The following is a 13,219-nucleotide window of genomic DNA, read 5'->3' as shown; positions in this document are numbered from 1 at the left end:
ACTAAAAATTAAGTCAATACTTTGGCTAGTCAAGGAGATCAGTGTCAAATGTAGACAGATACCACAGTCCATGTCAATTACCATTTCTTTATGGTTAGTTAAGTAAGTTTTGAAGAGGAGTTGGGTTTTTCCCCCCCTTTTTTTTTTTTGTCTTAAAATTCGCTTCTCCTGTCCGTATTCTGTGTGGGTTGCTTTTTGTGCTTTGCTTCATTAGCAGATTTTAATGGGAATGAAGCAAAGAGATGTCTTTGTGTGTCTGCTCCATATCTTCCCTAATTAAGAACAATGGTGAATTAGCATTGGTGTTTGAAAGGCTGTTGCTGTCTTCTGGAGCTGAATTTTTTAAAACATCGGTATAAAATGTTAGCTCCATTTTTAAGAAATATCCATTTGGCAGCTGGGCTTCTTATCAAACTTTTTTTTGAGACCATTTCATTCTTGATATAGTCTGGCTTAAATAAAATTTAAGCTCAAAGGTAGCAAATGATCTTGTGGATTCTATGTGAGATCTAATATCTGGAGAAAAATGCATTCTCAGAAATTAAGGATTGTTGAAAGGTAAAAAAGAAAGTACAAGGTCCTGTTCCTCGAAGTTGAAAGTACAGCAAATTTTGTAGGTAGAAATATTTAAAGGGATAACTTGGCTAATATCACAGCTATGATATTAGTCATAAGTCATATTAGTCATTACTAAAGTCGTAAGTATGTAAAGCATACAAGTATCAAGAAGCTTACCACTGATTACTGTCTGATGCATTTTTACATTTCTAAAACTCTCGCTCAAGTAAGCAGCTGGCACCTTGTAATGCTTTAGGGACTAAGTTGTCAAGTTTCTCACCAAGATTTATATTATTTTTTTGGTTAAGCTGAAATTATTTTCTACCACACGAGGGGCAAAAGCCCAGATGATTCAAGTTGGTTGTGCAGATTTCAGCTGAGACTTAGACCTCTGCTGTAGTTAAGAGTTCTCTGTACTAAACCAAACTAGGTTAGTCAGCCTCTGGTCTCTTTCCAGCAGTGTCCTGTGTGTTTGTTACCTGGATCTTCCCTCAGACCTTGTAGGGGTGCCTGTGTTCTTGATGCATTTTGTGAGGGAAGTTTTTATACATCAAGCTCTCTAGTTATTTGAAGACCAACCCACATTCTTATCACTTCTGGAAGAAACTAGTTATGTTTTTGCAGCTATAATGGTCTACATACTGAGGTAAGGCCTCCAGGGAGAAATAACTTTTATCAAACTACAGATATATTAGTAAAGCAAACAATTCCTTTTTCATACCTTGGTGGGGAGAGGGGAAAGCAGCTGGAAGAACAGAGGAATGCCTGTTCTCTTATCTAGCATTTGGTCTAGTAAAATATGGTGCTTTTTTACGTACCTTGCCATTCCAATAAAAAGCATGTCAGAAGATTTTTTCTGGTATTATCCAGATAGGTCCATAGTGATTTTTCCCTAATCATTCAAGGTCCTATGCAGCTCTCCATAGGAAATGTTCATTTCTTGTTTCTAAGTTACTGACAAATCAATGGATTAGTGTAGATTAAGTATTTGCTCTGATATTAGCAATCTCACAAAATCTTTTAAAACACTGTCAACAATGTTCAAGTTAATGAACTTCACAGGGTGCTACTACCAGCAAGGATTATTCACACAACTTCAAAAGAGCCCGAGTTAGAGGTTAGCAATTTCAACACTGATTTCTTAAGGTTTTTCATCTTGATCCTTGTCCCTTAGCTTAATGGTGTTCATACCACAGGACTTTGGTATATTTTTAGGCTGGTGTAAAATAAATGCAAAGCAGTTACAGATGCAAAATAGTTGCAGGGTCAGGCCCCATGCCTTCAGTCCCTAAAGAGCTGAGACCTTTCTTACGGCAAGCAAATGCATGCTTGAAATGGGTCACCAAATGGCTTCTATGAAGAATAGGTAGAGTGCACTACTGATTACTCTTTTATTGCTGTCTGGTCTTTGGGAAAAGAGCATTGAGTTATATGAAATTAAATCACCTGAAATAGAAGCAAAGTCAACAAGAAAATGGATCTTGGGACAGGTGTTAGCATATTCAAACCATTGAATTCTAGTAAAAGGACAGGAATTTTTTTTTTCTTTTTTTTAAACTGAGGACAATTATTACATGCGACCACCAAAGGCAAAACACCCTCTAAATGCCATATGATTAAGTCACAAGGTCAGATACACAAATTTGGAGTTGTTCCCTACCTTTTTCTAAGCAGGCATCAACCTGTGCTTCTTCCTTCTGGGCAGCTTGCAAGGCCAGAATATTCAGAAACTAGTGCACATGGATAGCCCGTGTCTGTGACCTGATTTTTCAAATTTTGCACCCTGTGGTGAATTCCATCTGTTTAGACCTGGAGAAATACACCAATACATTACTTTAATACCTCAGGGAGTTGATTATGCCTTCCGCATATATTTTATTTTTACTTGACATGCACTGCCTCATCAGCTTTATAGATAAGTTTAATAGTAATTGCATTTTCATCAAAGTACCACCAATGCAAAATAGTCATGCAAGATGAAGAGAAACTAAATACTTCAGCATGAAGCATACACATCCTTACAAGCTCCTGTATTCTTTGATGTCTGAAGCTTTACACCATTTCATGCATTACAGAAAGAAATGGGTTCCAAGTTGTTGATCATTAACAGTGCTTAGCTATAATACCTCTTCCCTCTCAGTGGAACCATGTAGTCACACACACACACACAAAAATGCCCCCCAAAACCAAAACCCAAACCCAACAAAAAAACCCCAACTTATAAGTGGACATGCTTTTGAGAAGGTTTTCCCAGTAGGCTCCGTATACTATACAGGTTTTCCTTTTGCAAGTATTAAATGACTTCATAAATGACTGTGCTAAAGGGATTGCACACAAAGGATGGCTTGGTCTCTGAAGTGTTTAGTGTAGACGTTCTGGTTTTGGACAGAATTGTTGCAGTTGTGTGTCCTCTGGGGTCTTCCTGAGGAAAAATGATTCAGACGCTAGAGTCTGCTAGGTAATTGGGGAAAAAGTAGCATGTATGTGCTTTGTGAAGGTTACTCTGGTGCTTAAAAGAAGACATTTCCTATTTTTCCCCAAATAAGACTAATGAGAAATATCTACTTTGCATAGAGACACATTCTAAATATGCTATACACTTCACGAAGAGGCAGACACTTCACATGGATGTACAAAATCTTGCTCACAGAGCATGCAGATCGGTCTCTTACAGACCTTACAGACGCTGCAGAAGAATTACCTTGCTGAGATTAAGGAATCTAATATTAAAGCCTGGAAAAGAAGTAATCATGAGACACAGGCTCTCAGTTAAGCCAGAGACTCTATATACTTAGAGAAAACAAACCCATAACTTTTCAATTTCTCTATTATGTGAATAATTAAGAAATAATACCCTCCTTGTCAGTTTTATAGGATTACCTCAAAGTAAAAAAAAAAAACCAAACCAAAACCCAAAAAGCCAAACAACAAAAAACCACACAGAAACCTTAAATGAAACATTCTTTGGAGGTACAAAGTGTAAGTCTAGGAAGTAAAGTGCCAAAGTCTAGTTTTGCCAATCTAGCAACTTTGCTACACTTACTCCTTGAAAGTTTCTTCTAAGTGACACGTGTAGTTTTTAAATACACCACTGCATCGAAGAATGGTGTTGGATTGATGGTCACTGGTGTTTGGGATTATTTCTCTGCTGCTAGGGAAATGAAGGAAACCAGAACAGTTTCTATAGATATCCTAAAATGATTGCCCATACTGAAAAACTTGAAATGCTTTTATGAAGCAATGCCTGTTGAGTATGTGCCTTTGCCTTTTCTGCAAATTCAATTTCAAGATTCCCCTCTTCATTTTAAAGCTGGTAGAAGATAAAGACAAATGACATGTTTCAGAGTCTTTGTCATATCTCGAGATGCCTCTCAAGACCATCTTGTGAAGGTAGAGAAATATGAGAATGGTAAGTCCTGTACCATTCAAGATCAAGAACAGGTTGACAGCTGTGATAGTCTTAAGGAAAAAATATTTTATTCATTGATAAAACTATAGTTTACGGTAGTATTTACTAAATAAATTATAGAATTTCTCTTTTACAAGAAACAAAATCAAAAATATTTCAAAGACAATATATGTACATAACATAAGGCTTTGTTATAAATAACATTTTTTCTCCTTTCCACAAACAGTGAAAATATATTTAGAGGGTAATTGTTTATGCAGGGTTTACCCTAACACTTGTATGACATCAGTTCCAATTTCTATTGATATGGACCTAAGTGATTAGAACAGAAAAGTCAAAACAAATTCGTTTTTTTACCGCTGTGCTTATTTTTAAATAGGTGATAGATTTTGCTTGTGCATAGTTACAGAATGCATGCAAATGAAACCACTAGAGAGCTGATAAGAAAATATCACTTTCAAGTCCAAAAAAGGTGATTGGCAATATAGTAGAAAGCAGCCTGAATACACAGTTCTTCACAGTTCATCACGCAAAGCGGATTATAGCAGAATGTGGAATGTTTCACATAATTTTTGCCAAGTCCATCAATCCTTTCTATGGTTCAAAGACCCTGACACTTCTTAGAGTAAGTTCAGTTGATTATTACTCTTTGCCTTTGAGGCTCAGCGAATTCTTCCTTCTTAAATTAGGAGTGCAGAAAGTGCTCTTCATTAAGCATGGTCGCTTCTCTTATTTATTCTTCATGTAATCTTTGTTACTGGAAGTACAGAAATGAAAAGTCAAGAATTTTGTTTATTTGTTTACTTACAGCATTATAAACAGGTAATATCTTTCTTCCCTTAAATAGGCTGCAGCACAGTTTGGCAGTTTTGACCTTTACCCCTAACAAAAAGCATGGGTTTCTTTTCTTGTATAACCACTAACCCCCATGGTTTTGCAGACATTGCAGTACACTTGCATTACCTGAAATAGAACCACTTGCTGCTGCAAAATGCTGAACACTCTGGACATCAGAAAAGACAGTCCAAACAGAGCACTCAGCAGTTCACAACAGCTTTTATTACCTTGCAGAATTGACGGGGCCTTTGTAACTTAGAAGTGTGGGGGGAAAAAATGCAGTCTTTGTACATCATGTATAGAAGTCCTGTTAGCTTCCGCATGATACCCTTCCCCAGTAGAAAAATCATGCCTATCCAAAAACTTTCAGGCACAACTAATGCTCTAGTCAATGTCATAGCCATCATTCTATTTAACAGAAAAACCCAAACTTAGTAACGTTAATGAATTAAGAGTTTTCTACAGTGTCTTCTACAGAAGCAGCAGTTATGTAATAACAAGTAATTGATCACTTCTTAGCATCTCTATGGAGTCAGAGATGAATCGTAGAGAAACTGTTCTTTGCTGAACACCTTATTACTGTGACTCAAACTAAGAATAAACTGACAGGTGAACAAAATATTTCAGTAAATTGAATGCATCTCAGTTAATATGTCCAACATGGAGCAGGACACAAAACCAAAGGCATCTGTAGTGACCTTACTCTAAAACCTTATTAAAAAAAAAATAACGAAGGCACAATTTCCCATTTATTAAACAGATTTTTAAGGTCACCTTTAAATTGTGCTTTTCAATACAAGCATTTAACTAACCTTTAAATAGTTCAACAACAATCTTATCTTGGCTGTGAACAACAACAAAAAATCTCAAAGGCATTTTTAAAGCTTATCTTAGAAAATGATAACCAGTAGATTTAAATCAATATTTTTGTTAGGACTTCCAGCACTAGACCTTGAAGAATAATATTTCATATTGTTCTGTGGCAACCTTTAAACCTGTTACTGTATTGTGCAGCAGTGTTAGGGAGCTCATAATCACAGATGCTAGTGAGCGCAGTGCTAATTTCTCAGAGGCTGTTCTCTCTCTAGGTAGCTGTGGTCTGGCAATGAAAGTCTGTCTATGGCCCTATTATACCTGAATGTGCTAAGGCAGTAAAGTAGTATGTACTTATAGGATGCAGAACAATTTAATATGCAAAGTGAAGTTGTTGGACAAGTGAGTAAAATTAAATGAAGTGATACTTTAAAAAGAATATGACATAAAGCTAACAAACATTTAAAATTTTTTTTTTAAGAATCAGTTCAGCAAAAAGGGTGGAAAAATGCTAGTACTGATAAACAAAATAATGTTTTATGTAGCCAAGATAAATTAGTCAAAATTTTCACTAGCACCATTGGTTTCTGGCTGAAAGCTCAGATCTGAATGACTGCAGGTCCATTTTTGACACAACTTCAGACCCTCTGTGGCTTTGTCACTACTTTTCACTCTCTACGAGACTAGCAGTATTGATGATGCTAGCTTTATGCTATTCCAATAATTACATAGTGCAATTATGACTAGGTTATTCTTGTTCCCTTTCCTCTGATCCTTCCAAAGCATTTCAGAGGGTTCAGCGATGGAAAAAAAAATCAGCAAAATTTGCATAACAGAGTCAGAGAAAACAGACCTGAGAAACTCATAGCAACTGCTAATTGGGTACAGAAATGCTGTTTGTGGTACTGATGACATGTTATGGGGGTGGGATTTTCAGATGTTCATCTTTGTGTGAAGCACAGCCCAGTTCTGTGTATATTATTCTGGAAAAACCTCCCATCTACTTCAAGGCACAGGACATGATCCTCTAAGCAACTCTCTAACCACTGCACAGCTTTTGGGGTTACTTTGATTGTGAATATAAGAAACATTATTTTCTGATAGAGACTGAGTTTGGCCATTGCAATTGGAGTTTGGATCCACTCTCTTAGCTGTGCCCCCTCCCTTCCTGGCTTCTTGTGCACCTGGCAGAGCATGGAAAGCTAGAAAAGTCCTTGACTGGTATAAGCACTACTTAGCAACAACTAAAATATCAGCATGTTATCAACATTATTTCATACTAAGTCCAAAACACAGCTCTGTGCCAGCTAGAGTGAAGAAAATTAACTCTATCCCAGATAAAACCCTGACAGTCTGAAATTATAAATAATGAACAAATGACACTATAAGATGCATTCCTATAATCGCTGTCTGAGATGTCTCACATGGGTGTATAATGGATTTACAATGTTTGAGCCTCCTTGAGGATTTTTATATTGGAGTACTTTTGTGCTATAGTTCTCCTTCCATGGATTTGTTTTTGAGCTGATTGATTTCCTCATACGGCGCATTAAAAGCCCTGGGCATGAGAACATGTATTTAGTGACAACACATGCTGGCATTGTAGCACTTGGCTTATTCAGGTAATGTATTAGTTGTAATCTGAGATGGTACCTTTTTAAGTTAAACAACACATAATTCCTGTGTGTGGTTTTCATGCAAAGGTCACTGAAATGTTGCTGTTATGTTGCTTCCTACATAATGTTGCTTCTGCAAGAACACCTCTGTCAAACTACATTCAAGTGCTTGGCTGTTGTTTCACCTCACTCCAGGTTTCAGTTTTATGAGACATACAACTTCTTTTTCCTCTCCTTTTTAGGATCATGCATGGATGGATACAGGGCTAACAAAGATAACATGGGAAAGGAGTCGTTACCTCACTGCATAAAACAAGAAGGTTTGCCCCCCTCAGCCTTAATTAAACAAGATTCTACTTTGCAGAAGAGTGCTTGTTTTTTTCTGGTATGTGCATGTAATGTTTTAATGATTATTCTGCTCTCAGCGGAAAGAAAGGATGTCTGTAAGTCAGCAGGCCTGAATTCCCTTCTCATAGTCCCAGAATTGATGTTTAATCTACCGTGTTTCTCCATCAGTATCTTCAGAGGAAACGGTGAGGCAGAGAAACTGATGCCTCCAGAAAAAGAGCAGCATGTCAAAAATTGAGGTATGCAGCACAGTGTGACTGTGTACGCTGTACACTTCTTAGCTTGTTTTAACACATACACTGGCTGGGAACTGCTTTAATTTCAGCTGTGCTTGTTATTACTCCACAACAGCACCCTGAAGAAAACCGTGACATGGTTAGAATTGAACAAAATGTTATGAAAGATCAAGAAACTATTTCTGAATGAAAAACAAACACCTCTTTGAGTAGTTATGGTGGAAGTACAATCTCCTACCCAAAGTTGTACCTGACTAGGATACTTCATTCAGTCAGAGCAAGGTGGGAATTTTCTTCTCTCAAAGAAGAGTTTATATGAGAAGAGAGCGCTCAGGGTGCTAAACTGGAAATAGCTGAAGGGGTGAAAATATTTGTAAGAGAAAGTAACCACAAAGATGAGTTAGACAGTAACCTGGCAATCGGAAGGGTTTGAATATGAACGAGGAAATGCTCAAAGAGACAGGCTTTAATATAGAACTACGGGAGTGAGAACAGGAGAAAAGAGGAAGAACACAGAAGAGTAAGAACAGCAGACAGTTTTGACAGTTTCTAAACAGGCATTATAGACCAATACATGTATATCTGCTTATCTGTGCATCTACAGCAGCTTTGAAATACAAAATTAATCTTGAGCAATGTTTTAAGACTTCAAAATCATATAATAAAATTGGCATTTGGACACAAACCACAACGTAAGTAATTCTAAATATAATAATATTATCTATGCAACTCAGCTACACTAACCCGACTGTAAATATGCTGGGCTTGCTCATCACTACAGTTATTCCATTCTTTTATTTTACTGAAGCCCTTATCAATCCCTTGCAACTGTATCTTCAGTGTGGCTTCTAAATCACATACACATTTTGTCAGCCCCTCCTTCAACAACAGGAGGCAACGCTGTATTTCCCTGTAACAATTTCTGTACTACCTAAGAATCTTCCATTATATATTCTTCAAGCAAAATAGTTCATTAATGAAAGCCTATAGGCAGGGCATATATTTTTTAATTGAAATCCTACGTTTACCACTAGATGACTTAAGATGTACAGCATCACAACAGAGCAAACTTCAAAGTTTGTCACTGTGCCATTTACATGCATGTTCTTTTTCCACTGTAAGAGTAAAGGAAAGGAAATTAAGCCTACTTGCAGTGAAACAATTAAAGTAATTCTTAAGCATTACTACTCTGATTTTACTGATACTGTAAGTTTGTCAAAATATGATGTCAGCTACCTTTATAAGTCATTTCAGGGGTGGGCTGAGAAAACACAGTGGAGTAGTTCATAATTTCACATTTTGCTCATTCAGGGACAGAAAACTCAATCAAAGAATTTGGGACTTCAATGCAGAACAGAAGGAACAAGGTGACTTTAAGTTATTCCTTAATTTCTAAGTGAAATTATAACTTTTAAGGTCCTCCATTTTAGGTACCAGACCTTAGTAGCACTGGACTAAGGTATTCAGCATCAGTTGCACTTGCTGATCTCTCTTAAGAAACTTTTGCAGGATTAGGTTTAATATCCTACTAATCAGTTCCACAGAACACAGTATACTTTTGTATTCAACAGTGTTTGCTGACATTTAATGCTTTTCTGCTTATGTATTAGCTGATGGCACCTGAACTGACACCAATAAATAGTGCTTCAGGGGAATTTTAGAAAGAGACTAAGTTTATTTCCAGAGGAAGAAGGAAACACTGTTTTACTCTGTTGTTTTGTTGATTTCTATATCAAAGTGCTAAATAGATGAGTGTTACCTTCTTTCTTACTGGCTTATGTACAGGACACCTTTTTATCTCAGATGGCATTGTTTGCTTCCAAGTATCTGATCTGATCTACTGCTGTATTACATATTCATAAAAGCAAGAACCCTTTAATGTTTTTAATTCTCTGCAGAGAATAATTTCAAATTTCCAACTATTTTATCTATCTGCTTCTATCTTTCTGCAATCTTTAATGAAAAATTAACATTATTTTAACAGAATATTAAGGTTTTGTTTCCCACTGTATGGTACTAGAATATTTGGAAATAATTTGGATTGGCTTATAGTTACTGCTCAGTGCAGATCATGGCTAGTCATATTTTATTCATAGAAGCTAGATTTCTTAAGTTAAAGATTTAAGAGAAAATAAACCAATGGAATTTTAAAATAAACTTGGATTTGATGATGTTCCTCACAGTGCTGCTTACAGTGGCAGGTGCACAGAATGCTGGTTTGCTGAACCTAGTTTTTGTTCAGAACCGAGGAACTCTGGGCCCAGACCAGCCCTGTAGTTGCAACTCAAGGTGTCTCTCTCTGTACCCATGTCCTAGAACATAAATTCTTGCTGTTACTGGGTAAATCCTCAGTTTCGACATAATCTGCACAGTATGAGTCTGCATGGATTTCCCTTAGTGTAACACCCCAAATCCAATGCTCTTAGCTGTAAAAGGAAATTTTTTTCCGAGAATGTCTCCTCTACCCCGTGTTACCTGACTATCTGAATCTGTAGAGAAGACTAGTCAGCCAAATGTCATTTTTAAGCTGTGTTTTTTTAATAGTAAGTTAACACAATATCATTTTACTACAGTGTCGTCTTTTTCATTCATGAAATCAAAAATTCATAGCTCTTAATTTACTAGAGGACTAAAATTTGTCCAAGAAGTTTAACTTTTCAAAACAGGAGGCAAAAACATTAAACAAGTAGCGGAGTGACTGAAATTAAGCAAGGTAAGATATTTTTTGTTATACTATCTAGCGGATAAGATTACAGCATCTTGCCTTGCAGTAGAAAAACAGACAAGGATTATTAACTATGGGATTAAGGGAAAATCTGGGAATGCCATTTAAAGCTACACTGTCTCCTCATGCTTTTAAAAGGTCAAAATGTATCTTATAACCTTTCCAACTGAGATTTAAATCACGTAATGCAAACCCAATTGATTTGCTTTATTTTTGAGACATATATTAGAAATGACTGACCTGTTCCTAGTGTCCTTGAGACATGCATCTTTCCCTTCTAGCCTGGTTTTAATCATTCTATAAAAATAAAACTGCCTTCTGCCTCAGCAGCAGTGAGTCAGAATGATGACACAGCACTGATCATTTAGTATCAGACTTTCCCAACCAGACCTATGACCTTTGGTCACGGAAATAAACACTGGGTGTTTGTACATCATCCAGAGTTAAGTTATATTTATTCTGCTGTTGATACTGATCAGTTGAATACACATATACTTACTGCAGTCTCCCAGACATAATAGTAATGAATGCTTTACAAGCTGAAAACTAACTAAAGAGATCACCATCATACCTAAAGCTCGGTGTTTACAGAAGGTGTTACCTATGCCTGTCACTAGATTTTCAGGGCATTCCACCATCCACCCTATAGACTTCAAACTCTAAAATAAGCACTTCACAGTGCTGAGGAGTGTTAGTGATAAACAAGATGGTTATACTATAAACCAAATTCAAAAGTTATCAACAAGAAGCAGTTTCTCTGTTATGTGGGCCAAGAGAACCACAGAACAGGCCAACCTTTTGTGAGAAAGGGAGCCTAGAGGAGATTATCTAGCACCCTGACCCATCGCATCTCGAAAATCTCTGGCAATAGGAGCTCTACCATGTCCTTGGAGAGATTATTCCAGTGATTTATTGTTTTATGATTCTACAATATTCTGGATCTGTTAAGACAAAAATCAGAAAACTCCAGAGGTAAGAAAAATAAAGAATGCAGTCAACTTTATCTAAAAAGAAAACAGCCATGCCTGTGTGAAACATTTGTTAGAAATCTAATGAACAGGCTTTCCTTTTTGGACCCTCCTCCCTGGTACAATTCTTGCCATACAAATCACATTTATTTATGAAAATAAAGGGGAAAATATTACTAGGATAGTATCAGAATTGTTTAATTTGTGCTTTAAGAAAACAAACCTTTGGGGAAAAAAGCCAAGCTTCACATACCTCCTATATCTATACTGATATTTTCAAAACAGCCTAAAAGGAGTCAGATGCACAAAACTTCACTCAGTTGTAATTGTGGTTGGGTGCCTACTGCTTTTACGTCTGTGGAATGTAAGCTGCAGATACCAAGAGAATTTTTAACACAGGTCCTATGAAGACAACCAAAGATATAGGCTTGAGCTGATCTTTCAGCAGACAGATAAACTGCTCACTAGGAACAAAAACAGCAAAGAAAAGATACATTTTTAATCATATTCTAGCCACCACAACTGGACAACCCTTCAGAGCAGAAAGGGGAGCTGTTAATAAATTTCATAGTGAGCTCTACTTCACTAGCTTCAAAATCACTGATGTAAACACAGAACCTTCCTCTCAGAAAATTTAATTTCCATGTTGTGGAATATTCAACATGAAGAGGAAAGATTTTTTTTTTCTTTTTCCTTCTATGGAAAACAAATGATTGGGAACGCCCCTTCTACCATTTAGAGAGAAAACTGAAGGGCATTTTGGCATACTTATTAACCCAATAGTTAATAGGCATGTATATTCTTGAAGGATTTACTTTGGCAAGGTACTTAAGCACGTGTCTCATATAAGAAATACCTCATCAATGAACCTCTGGATCTTGAAGTTAAGTCACTTACTGAGCCTGACTCAAACGAATTGCAGGGGAAAAAGCCCATCAGAAACAGTTCGACAACTTACTAAGTAGACATCCAAAACTGAAGCATTATCATTTTCCATTTCCAGTGTGCTCTGTTCTGAAGTCAAATAGATGGCACTGTCTTCTAAAGTGAATGTTGAACTCGAAGGCAACCCTTTACTGCAGAGGAAAGACTACAGTCAATCAAAAATACAAACTACAAAGAGCTCAGTCATATCTGAAGATTAAAAAACATGTTTCTCTTTTAAATGTAAAAGCTTCAAACACTTGAAAAGAGGGAATGTAAATGGACAAATATAGATGTGTTGACAATAGCTAGATATTGGCAGCTTATATTTGACTAACCACATTTTTTATTTTTATATTAACTAAAATTTTATCAGGAAGTAATACTGTTCCTAAACTCTAATTCTTATTTAAAGAATGAATCTATGCCACAGTAAATGTGGGATAATTTCATTAATTTCAAAAGAAGTTACTTCTGCATTACACATGGTGTAAATCTGGGCAGCATTTCTTAATTCAAAATAGGGAAAAAATATTCCGTAATTAAACACAGTAGCATTGGACTTTTTCATGCCGATATGGGACCACTTGCAGACAACAGTTCAGAAGGGAAAGTGGTTGAAGAACAAGAGTGTACTGTAGTTAGTACAGCTCTGCAAGGAAGCAGTATTTACAGAGAACGTGCACATTATTATTTCATTCACAGATATGATTTTTTGTTCTCTGCTATCCAGAAAGAATGTAAAACTACACAGGAATCTTTTTTTGTTTTATAAACACACTTTG

General features: G+C 36.5%; 1 protein-coding gene across 6 annotated transcripts in view; it reads right to left on the bottom strand.

Annotated features, from left to right (window-relative positions):
• Positions 1-4,013: 4,013 nt before the first annotated feature.
• PIP5K1B (phosphatidylinositol-4-phosphate 5-kinase type 1 beta) overlaps positions 4,014-13,219 on the bottom strand; it is a 114,282-nt gene continuing 105,076 nt past the window's right edge. For all 6 annotated transcript variants that reach the window (XM_075078985.1, XM_075078987.1, XM_075078988.1 and 3 more), the window contains 2 exons: positions 12,469-12,586; positions 4,014-4,724 (listed from right to left, as the gene is read on the bottom strand). In XM_075078985.1, the coding sequence (XP_074935086.1) occupies positions 4,722-4,724; positions 12,469-12,586 (121 nt within the window). In that variant the 3' untranslated portion in view covers positions 4,014-4,721. The remainder of the gene's footprint in view (positions 4,725-12,468; positions 12,587-13,219) is intronic.

This window comes from Phalacrocorax aristotelis, chromosome Z (genome assembly GCF_949628215.1).
Source record: "Phalacrocorax aristotelis chromosome Z, bGulAri2.1, whole genome shotgun sequence".
NCBI lineage: Eukaryota > Metazoa > Chordata > Aves > Suliformes > Phalacrocoracidae > Phalacrocorax > Phalacrocorax aristotelis.
This window is presented reverse-complemented; position numbering and strand designations above follow the sequence as displayed.